The sequence below is a fragment of the Herpailurus yagouaroundi genome, unplaced genomic scaffold, assembly GCF_014898765.1.
Source record: "Herpailurus yagouaroundi ecotype Mexico unplaced genomic scaffold, PumYag 182, whole genome shotgun sequence".
Classification (NCBI taxonomy): Eukaryota; Metazoa; Chordata; class Mammalia; order Carnivora; family Felidae; genus Herpailurus; species Herpailurus yagouaroundi.
The window spans coordinates 10,532,371-10,544,302 of record NW_024412413.1 but is presented as its reverse complement, the minus strand read 5'-3'; the positions used below and the strand labels follow the sequence as shown (position 1 = coordinate 10,544,302).

The 11,932-nt window shown below is 59.9% G+C and overlaps 2 protein-coding genes across 3 annotated transcripts in view; both read left to right on the top strand.

The window, feature by feature from the left end:
- GCAT (glycine C-acetyltransferase) overlaps positions 1-5,088 on the top strand; it is a 6,112-nt gene extending 1,024 nt beyond the window's left edge. Inside the window, exons 2-9 of one of the 2 annotated variants that reach the window (XR_005795253.1) lie at positions 917-1,047; positions 1,996-2,097; positions 2,570-2,716; positions 3,199-3,353; positions 3,486-3,568; positions 3,747-3,918; positions 4,265-4,484; positions 4,768-4,803. Coding sequence is in view for 1 of the 2 variants with exons in the window: in XM_040490881.1 (XP_040346815.1) it covers positions 917-1,047; positions 1,996-2,097; positions 2,570-2,716; positions 3,199-3,353; positions 3,486-3,568; positions 3,747-3,918; positions 4,363-4,484; positions 4,768-4,919 (1,064 nt within the window). In the remaining variant the exon portion in view is untranslated. Of the gene's footprint in view, positions 1-916; positions 1,048-1,995; positions 2,098-2,569; positions 2,717-3,198; positions 3,354-3,485; positions 3,569-3,746; positions 3,919-4,264; positions 4,485-4,767 lie in introns of both variants that reach the window. The other variant, XM_040490881.1, reaches the window with a different exon arrangement.
- A 5,600-nt stretch (positions 5,089-10,688) lies between these two features.
- Positions 10,689-11,932, top strand: part of GALR3 (galanin receptor 3) — a 1,863-nt gene continuing 619 nt past the window's right edge. Inside the window, exons 1-2 of the mRNA XM_040491828.1 lie at positions 10,689-11,158; positions 11,564-11,929. Coding sequence (XP_040347762.1) covers positions 10,800-11,158; positions 11,564-11,929 — 725 coding nt within the window. The 5' untranslated portion in view covers positions 10,689-10,799. The remainder of the gene's footprint in view (positions 11,159-11,563; positions 11,930-11,932) is intronic.

Below are 11,932 nucleotides of genomic sequence, written 5' to 3'. Positions count from 1 at the left end.
AGGGAGAGCGAGAATCCCAGCCAGTGCGGGGCTCAATCTCATGAACTGTGAGATCATGACCTGAGCCGAAATCAAGAGCCTTGGACGCTCACCCAACTGAGCCACCCAGGCACCTCCCTCATTTCTGTCTAACCGGTAGTCGCTATCTATCTTGTCTGTTACAAATAATCTCCCAAGCCTGCCTTCTGCTCAGGAAATCGGCCTGGATCCTTGGTGCTGTTGTACTCATTTGTAGACTGAGGTCCCCCCAGATCTCTGCCTTCTCCTCAAGGGAAGCTTGGGGCAGGTCCAAACATGGGAAAGTTAGGAGGCACAGGTTCTCATCTCCTAAGCTGAATGAACCTCACCCCCTATGGACCTCAGTGTCCCCCTCATGCCAGCTGTGTTCACTTCCGTGTTTATAATTCAGGAGTTGATGTCTCAGAAACACCCCCCCTCGCCCCACCCCCCACCCCCCCCCCCCCCACTTTAGGCATGTGATTCTTACCAGGCAGCAAAGTCAACTGTGTAGAGTCTGAGGTCCACAGAGGGCACCTGACCCAGCCCTTTTTTACCCACGAGGGAACCAAGGCCCAGACAAGGGGGTTGCTGGTAGTTTTCAGGGACAGGAGAAGCCAGTGAGGTAGGGCTACATTCCTCCTTGGGTGGAATGTGATTCAGAACCAGAGTTTCAACTTCTTACCCTTCAAGGCACCACTCTGAGAGTCCTTTCCTGACCCTCCCTGTCCTGTGGCTATTGGTACTTCCTAGGGGCCCCTAGTTCCCGTCCTGCCCCAGAATGGATCGTACTGTGTGGTTGTCGCCTCCTCAAGGGTGAATCCATGTTCGTTTCCTGAGTCCCCAGGGCCTGGCACTGACACTTTTCTAAGCCCTTTCTTGCCCTGAGCTGCTGTGTCCATACCTTCTTCCACCTCAGGAATCCTTAACTTCTGTGCCAACAACTATCTGGGCCTGAGCAGCCACCCGGAGGTGATCCAGGCAGGTCTGCAGGCCCTGGAGGAGTTCGGAGCCGGCCTTAGCTCCACTCGCTTCATTTGCGGGACCCAGGTACCCAGTGGCTGTTGCGGGGGTTGGAGGGTACCTTGTCCCCAGCGCATTGGGGGCACTGACCCCGACTGTCTGCTTCCCACAGTCAGCAGGGCCCGTTTAGCCAGCTCAGCTCATCCCAGGGCCCCGGGCCCTCTCGTAGCCTGGTGCCCTACACCAGAGAGGCCGGGCTCGGGCTTCTGTTCTGTTGCAAAAGCACCTTGACCTCTCTGAACATCCCTTTTCCCACCTGCGTGTAAAAATGCCTGCAACACTGCCCGGCACATACCAATGCTCCCTAAGTGTGGACTATTTTATTTTGTGAATGTTACAAAATAAGCATACGTAAATGCGAAACAGCGCTTAGGTGTTCACTCGTTATCAATACTCCTGACAGTCGTTAAGTGACGGGTGATATTCTTGTCTCTGTTACAGAGATGAGGACGCTAAGGCCCAGAGAAGTTAAATGACTTACCCCGAGGGCACACGCCTGTTAAAATGGGATTTTTAACCCACGTGGCCGGGCTCAAGATGATTGATTATTATTACCCATCTCCTGAGCAAGGGGAGGGTGAAGTGAAATCAATGTCAGAGGCAGAACTCCTAACTCCCAGCCAGGGCACTTTCCAACAAAACCCTCACCCAGACTGGACAGCTTTCGAATATAAAAAGCCGAGGCCCACAGGAACCTATGTAACCCTTTTCTTTGCCATTAAGCAACCAAAAAAGGCACTTAGCTTGAGGTCGGGAAGACCTCGTCTCTTGCCAGTATCACCCATAATTCCACATGAGACCCCGGTTACAACGATCCAACCAGGAAGGGACACCTAGGGAGTCCCCGATTCCTCAGTGAGAACCATCCGCCAGGGTCCGGTCGGCTCTGGGGGAACCCTCGCGGTGAAGGGAGCCCAGAACTTGTTTCGTGCGACCCCCGCGGGCACTAACACCTGTTTCGCTCTGTTTCTTTAGAGCATCCACAAGGATCTAGAAGCAAAGATAGCCCGCTTCCACCAGCGGGAGGATGCCATCCTCTACCCTAGCTGTTTTGATGCCAACGCTGGCCTCTTTGAGGTGTGAGGGGGCCACAGGTGGGAGTTGGTGAGGACTGCTAGGCTGTGGAAGGCTTGGGAGCGGACAGGCAGAACCTGGCAGGATGCCAGCACCATGCCTAGCCGCTCCAGTGCCCATTTCTTACGGAGGTTAAGGTTGGGCCAGGTAGGTGCTCTAGGAGGAATCCTGGGGCCTTCGTGGGGCCAGCTTGCAGGGCACTGGGGGGATAACCTACATCAGCAGGAAGGCTGGGGGCAGCAGGGGCCAGGGACCCACTGAACATGTTCTCCCCTGCTCTCACTGGAGCAGGGCCCTGGTCTGGCCCAGTCGTGGGGCCCCGGGGACCCAGATAGAGGCAGATGGGGGCTCCTTGCCTCCCTGTCCAGAGGAGTGCCCTGGATGGCAATGAAATTTTGACTCAGGTAGACATGGGGAGGGAGGGAGAGCCCCTAGGTGGTTGGGTGATAGCTCTCCTCCAACTGCCTTCTTCCAGGCCCTGCTGACCCCCCAGGATGCAGTCCTGTCGGACGAGCTGAACCATGCCTCCATTATTGATGGCATCCGTCTCTGCAAGGCCCACAAGTACCGCTACCGCCACCTGGACATGGCTGATTTGGAGGCCAAGCTGCAGGAGGCCCAGGTGGGATGAGGCCCAGGTGGGGCAAGGCCCAGGGCTAACAGAGGCAAGAACTGGGCTCTTGCCCAGCTCTTCAGCCTCCCCACCGGTGAATTAAGATCCGAACCCAGATCCCTTGGCCCCGAGGCTTTATTCCATTGTACCATGCTGCCTTGACTTTTGGCACCTTATGTGTGGCAGGGCCTGCTAGGCATATAGGTGAGATGAGCTCAGGGATAGAAATTGCCCTGCCCCACCCTCCCTCTCGGAGAGGAGACTGAGCTGTTCCCGCTGACCAGGACTGCCCCTGAAGAGGTGGGCAAGGCTCAGAGAGGCACAGGGGAGGGACGGGAGGCTCCAGCCCCAGCGCAGTATGCTTATGTGCCTACCTCTGTCCCAGACACCGGGCAAGGTGAGCTCTTAGAGCCTGGAGCGGCACAGAGAATGGGTAGACTGGCACAACGTGAGACACTAGCCATCACCTGTCCACGTCTTCTTCCCTGCAGAAGCATCGACTGCGCCTGGTGGCCACGGATGGGGCCTTCTCCATGGATGGTGACATCGCACCCCTGCAGGAGATCTGCCACCTTGCCTCTCGATATGGTGCCCTGGTCTTTGTGGATGAATGCCATGCTACTGGCTTCCTGGGGGCCACAGGACGGTGGGAGCATGCCTCACCTGGGGCCTTGGGTCAGGCTTCTAAGGGCGGGTGGGAAACCAGGAAGCCAGCCCCTAACGCGTGATCCCCGGGCACTCAGGCAGCCAGTGGTGACAGTGGTAGCTTCCCTTGCAGGGGCACGGATGAGCTGCTGGGTGTGACAGACCAGGTCACCATCATCAACTCCACGCTGGGGAAGGCACTGGGTGGAGCCTCAGGTACCTGTCGGGTTGTGCCTCTGAGGTCCCCTTATCCACATGCAGAGCCCTGGAGGGGTCTCCGGGAAGGTGGTGAGGAGAGACTTGGGGAAGAGAGCAGGATGGACCATCCTCTCAGGAGGGTAGGCTCTGGCACCTGGCCTCTGACTCCCACCTCCGTCCCTGCCCTTGTCCTCAGGGGGCTACACAACAGGGCCTGAACCCCTGGTGTCCCTGCTCCGGCAGCGCGCTCGGCCCTACCTCTTCTCCAACAGCCTGCCCCCTGCTGTCGCCGGCTGTGCCTCCAAGGCCCTGGACCTGCTCATGGAGAGCAATGCCATCGTCCAGTCTATGGCGGCCAAGACCCAGCGGTGCGGTCCCTGGCAGGGGTGGGGCAGGTTGGGGTCGGGGAGCTGCCCCTGTGTGCCCGCCCAGGCCCATAGCTCCATGCCTACGGGTTCTGCCTCTGCCCCTAGCATGTCCCCAGCAGACTGCACCGGGATTCAGCCCTTTTAGCCAAAAGCTGCCCGCCCGCCCCCCTCCCTCTTCTGCCTCTGCCTTTTCCCTCCATTTCCTGGTGCATTTCTCTGAGAGCCATGCTGTGTCTCCCCGCCCTGTCAGTCCTGTCTTTTTGCCCGCCATTTTGGTCTGCCTCTCTGCCCGTCTCGCCAGCTGCCTCTCTGGGTCTGCATCTGTCTCTCTTGGTCCATCCTGCAGACTTGGGCACAGATCTTGGATCACAGGCCCAGCAGGAGTGGGTGTGAACGGGCCCCACAGCCCCCTGGCTACCTGTGACACCCAGCTGTGCCCCACAGCTTCCGCAGAAAGATGAAGGCTGCTGGCTTCACCATCTTGGGAGCCAATCACCCCATCTGCCCTGTGATGCTGGGTGATGCCCGGCTGGCTTCTTGCATGGCAGATGACATGCTAAAGAGAGGTAAGGAAACTGGGACAAGAGGACCAGCCAGGGGTCCTAAGAGAAAAGAGAAGGGAACCCCTAAACTGTGAACGCCCCCCCATACCTTCACCCTACCGCCCGTTTTAAACCTGCTGTCTGTCCAAGCTGAAAATCCCAGGCCGTGACGCAGTCGCATGTCTGCGAGACCTTGAGCACCTCCCTTGCCCTCTGTGACCGTCAAGCAAGTAGGACCCGTGTGTCATGTCCCTCAAAGCCTGCCTGGCTCCGCTGAGCCCCAGGCTGACCCTTTCTGCCTTACCAGGCATCTTTGTCATCGGGTTCAGCTATCCGGTGGTCCCCAAGAACAAGGCCCGGATCCGGGTGCAGATCTCAGCAGTGCACAGTGAGGAGGACATCGACCGCTGTGTGGAGGCCTTCGTGGAGGTGGGGAGGCTGCATGGGGCACTACCCTGACCTGGGTGGTGACAGGCACAGCCAAGGTCCCCCTCCCTCCGCATTAACGAAAGGGGCCTTTGGTCAGCCCAGGCCAGACGCTCTGAACCCTGTCAGAGTCCTAGGACTGGGCTGGGGCATGGCCGGTGCTCATGATCTTGTGTCAAACAACAGTGTGAAACTGGGCTGACATGTTGGTGTGCTTTATTCTCTCTGAGCAGGCCCAGGCCTGTGACCAGCTGAAGAATCGGGCAGGAGCTGGGCTTCTGAGGGCAGGCTCCTGGGTAGATCTCAGAGCTGACCACCTGCCCCAAGTTAAGATGAGACCCAGGCAGCTGGGATAATGCAGGCAGGGGCCACCATGTGACACAATTGGATTCAGTGCTGCTCTAAAGGCTGGCTGAGCCCCAGCCCTGCAGGCCCTTTCCCGCCCCACCCACCCTACTTACTCCGCAGCCTCCAGAGTTTAGCCCTGGTGGACACTTCGTTTTCTGCTCCCTATCCAAAGGATGGCTGCCAGCTGCCCAGATCAGAAGGGGCCGGGCACCCCACCCCGTGTGTGGAAGGAGGGGCAGAGGATTTAGCCCCAAAGGAGAGAATGTGGGTCACTATAGGAAAGGCCCCTGATAGTCTGGAACCATGTATTCTAGCCCACTTTGACTCTGTGGCCTTCGGGCAGCCTTTCACCTGAGTATGCCTCAGTCCCGGTGTACCGAGCGGATGTTAATGGATGACTCGGGGTCCTTCCATAGCGCTCCTTCCGAGGACTACTGGCCTGCTGATCGGCCAGCAGGGGGCGCAGCGAACTCAGGCTCCGGCTGCTATCGCCCCGCCCACGCCACCATCCAGGGCTTGGCCTCCCAATTGTTTGGGCAGCCCGGGAGAGCCGATTTGCTGCTGCCAAGGCCCCGTCCACCCTTGTCCCCAACAAAGGCTCGCTGCTCCCCTAGTGGACGTGATGACAACCCCCTTCCCGCAGTCGCTGTCCCTGGTCCTTGCCTCTCCATTGGCCTCCCCGCTCAGCTTTATGGGCGCGGTGTCGGGCGCCGGGGAGGATGGGGGCTGATTCACGGCAGCGCCAGCCTCGGCGTGGTGTGGCCTCGGGAAGCACGCACCTCGCTGGGGGTAGGGCAGGGAGGGTGAAAAAGGGCCTTCATTAACAACAGGGAAGTTGTCTGTCCTCTCTGTCCCCTCGCACCTCCGTCCCAGCCCTCAGCCTGGATGTCAGAACGAACGATCTGGGGGAGCTGCGGCCAATTCACTGGGGTTCTGGGACTCCTAGCTTGTGGTCTCGAGGAGCTTGAGGCTGGGAATCAGGAGCTCCAGGGGCTGGGAGACGGCAGTGCAGAGAAGAGGACTGCTGTGGCCACATCAGCAGCTGGGATATTTGCAAGCCGCTGCCACAGGGTAGTGGACCTGGCGCGGGCGCATACAGCGGAGCCCTGGCGCCAGCCCCGGGCCAAGCCAGCAGCTTGATGTGCGCGATCTGCATAGGCCGGCGGATGAGACCGGGTGGCCACAGCCGGCCGCGGGGCTACGCGTCCCGGCAGCAGGTGTGGCGTATCCAGCGAGGCCGGAACGCGGAGCGTGGGCCCACCCGCCAGTGGCGCAGAGCACGCGCCGCCTCTTCCAGGGGCTCCTGGGCGCCCCCGCTGCCATTGCGCCCCCCGGCGGCCGGCGGAGGCAGCGGCACGGCCGCAACACCCTAAGCCGTTTTGCCGAAGTAACGCGCCCTGGCGTCAGACAGCTCGCGGGGCTGCGCCGGCTCCCGTCCGCCGCCGTCCAGAAGGGCTGGTAGGAAGCAGCAGCAGCAGCTCTGGGCTCACGTGTTAAGGCCCACTGGTGGCGGCCCGATGCCAGCGACAGGCGGCGCAGGGCCGGAAGGCCGGCCAAGGATCAGCCGCACTTCTGCCTCCTGCGGGCGGGGAGCTTGAGAGACCACTCTCACCGCGCGCTGTGCACGTCCTCCGCGTTGGGCTCCAGGTTCAAGGCTCCGGCCGCCTGGAGCAAGGTTAGAGGTGGCGCCAGGTGTGCGCGGGGCTCGGCCATGACCTCGCGTACTTCCTGCCTGCCCCGTGGCCGGCCCTCTGTGGTTCCCTCGGTCCTCCCGCTTTCCTTCCTTCGCTCTGGCTCTATCAGCGGCTCGGCCTTGACCTGCTGGGAGCTCTTGCCCTAGTTCTGCAGCAGCCCGTCCAGAGCCCTGCCCTGGGCCCGGGGGGCGGGGGAGCCTTCCAGGCTGGAGGCTCCTGAGGGGATGGCGGGGTGGGGGGTGGGGGGTGTAGTGTGTCAGGGCTCTTGAGGGCTTTCCTGGTTCAGGGTGGTTGTAGCCCTCTGACAGTCAAGGATTCTAAAACTTCAGCACACTGCGGCTAGGATCCTACAATGCTGCCTTTCAGTGATCATATTCTACACTTTTTTTTTTTTTTTTAACTAAAAAAATTTAGGGGGCGCGCCTGGGTGGCTCAGTCGGTGAAGCGTCCGACTTCGGCTCAGGTCACGATGTCGCGGTTCGTGAGTTCGAGCCCCATGTCGGGCTCTGTGCTGACAGCTCAGAGCCTGCTTCTCTCCCTCCCTCTCTGCCCCTCTCCTGTCCACACTCTGTCTCTCTCTCAAAAATAACAGTAAACATTTTTTTCATTTAATGTTTTTATTTTTATTTATTTATTTTATTTTTTATAAACATTTTTTAAATATTTTAATAAAAATATTTTTATTATTTATTTATTTATAATGTTTATTTTTGAGACAGAGAGAGACAGAGCATGAACAGGGGAGGGTCAGAGAGAGAGGGAGACACAGAATCTGAAACAGGCTCCAGGCTCTGAGCTGTCAGCACAGAGTCCGACGTGTGGCTCGAACTCACAGACCGTGAGATCATGACCTGAGCCGAAGATGGACGCTTAACCGACTGAGCCACCCAGGCGCCCCTAATGTTTTTATTTTTGAGAGAGAGAGACAGAGTGTGAGTAGAGGAAGGGCAGAGAGAAGGAGACAAGGTATCCAAAGCAGGCTCCAGGCTTGGAACTGTCAGTGCAGAGCCCGACGTGGGGCTCGAACCAAGAAACTGTGAAATCATGACTGGAGCCAAAGTAGGAAGCTAAACCAACTGAGCCACCCAGGCGCCCCCCCCCTTTTTTTTCAAGTTTTAAAGTTTATTTATTTATTGGAAGAGAGCACACGCACAAGCAGAGGAGGGGCAGAGAGAGAGAGACAGAATGTCAGTGCAGAGCCCTGGCTTGAACCCACGAACTGTGAGATCATGACCTGAGCGGCAATCATCAGTCAGATGCTTAACCAACTGAGCCACCCAGGCGCCCCACATTCTACAGTTCTAATTCCTTCATTCAACTCTGATAGCTCTGAATTCCGGACAGTCTAGGTATGATCCCTAATATCTTCTGGTTAGTGAATGTCTGCTTCCAAAGATTCGGGGATGCTCTGCTTCTGGGGTAAGTGACATCAGGCTTTCAAGAAACAACCTCTGAGCGCTGGTGAAAATCCCAGGGGTGTGGGAGGAGCTAGCCTGAAGAGTCTCTTCCCCAGCTCCTTGGGCCTTGAATGCAAGTCCTGACTCCATCAGGGTCCCCTCTGTTTTCTGTCCGCTTCCGCAGACTTCCTATTGACGTCCCCTCCCCCCAACCTCCTAGCTTCCAGAAAGACATTCAGTCCCTGCCGCCTCTTCTCTCCCTTCACTTATTGCAAATTGTCTTCTGCCTCCACTACACGTGTCCAGTTTACCCACCACCGCATTGTTGTGAAATCCAGTGTGCCTCGTCCCTCCAAGGGGCTCGTCTCTCTAACCTTCCGGAAGCATTGGGCCATGTGGCCTACTCCTCCAAGAGTTCCAAGCAGAAGCCCACGCGTGACTGACTGAATTACCCAGCCATTTACCAAGACCAATTAACCTCTCTGCCTTTTGCCCCGACAAGAGGCTCCTAACGGGCCAGGCATTAAATCAGTCCCCTTCTGCCCATCCTTTTCACCCCAGGCCATAATAAACTAATTATAAACGAAAACGCGCAGGTCCTGTCCCCACTCTAAAATTTTCACGAGGTCCTCATTGCCCTCAGGCTAAAGCCAAACTCCGCATGGGCACAAAACCCCTTCGTCTTCAGCCAGACTGAATCTCTGGAAGGAGCTTAGGAATGCTGATGGGCCCCGGGATTCCAAGGGCCTGGGAGAGGAGTCCCATCTGGTCTCCAGAAGAGAGACTCCTATTCCGGTTTCCTAGCCTAGGACACTCCATTCCAGATGAGGAATCCTTTCTTTTTTTCAACGTTTTTTTATTTATTTTTGGGACAGAGAGAGACAGAGCATGAACGGGGGAGGGGCAGAGAGAGAGGGAGACACAGAATCGGAAACAGGCTCCAGGCTCCGAGCCATCAGCCCAGAGCCCGACGCGGGGCTTGAACTCACGGACCGCGAGATCGTGACCTGGCTGAAGTCGGACGCTCAACCGACTGCGCCACCCAGGCGCCCCGAGGAATCCTTTCTGAGCTTGGGTTCGAGCTCTACTTGGAGCAGGGAGGGAAGATGGAGTCGTTTAGGCAGGAGGTGAGAGTACCAGCAATGAATGGGCTGGGCCCTGGACACGGAGGGGTTAACTCCAAAGCCACTCTCAGAGAATCAATGGGTTACTCACTGCAGAAAGAGGCAGAAGCAGCGCAGGGAGGCAGAAAAGAACCGGGCAGAAGAGCATGCCACCTGGGGGAAATCAGGGACAGAGGAGGAGGAGCGGGAGGAGGAGGGGGAGGAGGCAGCGGCAGGCAGCGGCTAGTGGCTACCCCGGAGGGAGTGCTCCAGTCTGGCTCAGCAGAGGAGGTGCCTTAAAGGAGAAGAGAGAAGTGGGAGGCAGACCTGCACCTGCAGGGAGGCGCCAAGGGGCAGCCACTGAGCCAAGAGGCAGCCTCAGCCTGACCCGTTCACCCAGGATCAAGCAGGGCCCAGTGCCCAGCACTGAGGTGGGTGTTGCCTATTCTGACCTTCAGGGGGCTTGCTGCATGCTGGGGACTGGGGGCGCAGGTATTCCCTTTCTTCCCTCCTCCCTGCCGCCGCCCCACGCCCTTAATTTGTGCCACCATCCCGGAAGCCCCAGGCACGCAGGGGGATCCACAGGTAGTAGCCGATGTGGACCGCGGGGTGGGGCAAGGGTGAGAACGGGCACAGCTGGCATAAATGCACGCGCGAGTACTTGCTCGCGGTCAGAGGCACCACCTGTTACAGGCTGTGGGTGGAGCACTCCAGCCTGGGAGTCAGGGCACCACGGTGGCAGCAGCCCCGATCTGCCACACCAAGGGTGCTATTCAGCCTCCCGTGTCCCCTCTCCGAGTGAGCCCCAATGTCCTCTTGTGCAAAGAGGGGGCAGTGACCTATACGGTTTTCCCAGCTGTGCCACTGTGGGGGCTCTCACCAAAGCGGACTTTGCAATGACTCAGGGATACCACCCATGCTTTGCTGCCTTTGACCCACGTCCAAGAGTCCCCCCTGCGCTTCAAATCCCCACGGGGAAATAAGGTAGTTAGATATACCAGCACCTTGGGTTGGAGCGGCCCCTCCCCCATCCGCCGGGTCCTCACCGCATTCTGCCTGGAGGCGCCCACCTAGTAGTAATCACCTTTGTGCCCTGAGCCCTGGGGGTGTTCCCGAGCAAACGGAGAAACCCACCTCAGACACCTACGTGACTGCCAGGCTTGCCCCGTGGGTCTCAGTGGTCACTCTTGGCTCTGTCTCCCCACTCCCATCGCCATCCCCCATGAGCTTCCCGCCCCACCCCCCCCAGACCTGGCCAGGCCCAAGCTAGGGGCCGGGATCGATCGAGCCCCCGGGGTCACGTGACCAGAGCTGGGGGCTCCTGTCTGAGCACTCCAGCTTCTTCTCCCCAGGTGCCCATCGGAGGGAAAGATGGCTGATGCGCAGAACGTCTCGCTGGACGGCCCGGGGAGTGTGGGGGCCGTGGCCGTGCCTGTGGTCTTTGCCATCATCTTCCTGCTGGGCACAGTGGGCAACGGGCTAGTGCTGGCCGTGCTGTTGCAGCCCAGCCCCAGTGCCTGGCAGGAGCCCGGCAGCACTACGGACCTGTTCATCCTCAACCTAGCGGTGGCCGACCTCTGCTTCATCCTGTGCTGCGTGCCTTTCCAGGCCGCCATCTACACACTGGACGCCTGGCTCTTTGGGGCCCTCGTTTGTAAGACGGTGCACCTGCTCATCTACCTCACCATGTACGCCAGCAGCTTCACGCTGGCTGCGGTCTCGGTGGACAGGTGCGCTGCATCTGGGGCCCGGCTCGGGTGGGCTGAACAGATCTCTTAGGAAGGAGCACACCCCGCCAGGGTGCGGTCACACCTGCTTTCGCGGTTCGACACTTGGGGGTGCAACCCAGGCTCACTCTCGAGCTGACGACCCCCCCGGGGCAAGCCCCTTCCCTCCGAGCCTCTAAGCCAACCCGGCTAGGGGCCAGGCACCGCTCTAAGCGCCTGGCGTGTGGGTTCCCTTCACCCCCGCAGTCCACCCTGCTAGGCTGGTCGCGCCGTCGCTCCGGCTGTCCGGACGCGGAAGGCCAGGCCGCCGGCCCAGAGGTGCGGCCGCAGCGTCCACGCAGGGGCCAGGGCGCGGGTGTGGGCCTCCCGCCCTCCCGCCTGCCCCGCTGACCCGGCGCCCGCCCGCAGGTACCTGGCCGTGCGGCACCCGCTGCGCTCGCGGGCCCTGCGCACGCCGCGCAACGCCCGCGCCGCCGTGGGGCTCGTCTGGCTGCTGGCGGCCCTCTTCTCGGCGCCCTACCTCAGCTACTACGGCACCGTGCGCTACGGCGCGCTGGAGCTCTGCGTGCCCGCCTGGGAGGACGCGCGCCGGCGCGCCCTCGACGTGGCCACCTTCGCCGCCGGCTACCTGCTGCCCGTGGCCGTGGTGAGCCTGGCCTACGCGCGCACGCTGCGCTTCCTGTGGGCGGCCGTGGGCCCCGCGGGCGCGGCGGCGGCGGAGGCCCGGCGCAGAGCCACGGGCCGCGCGGGGCGGACCATGCTGGCGGTGGCCGCGCT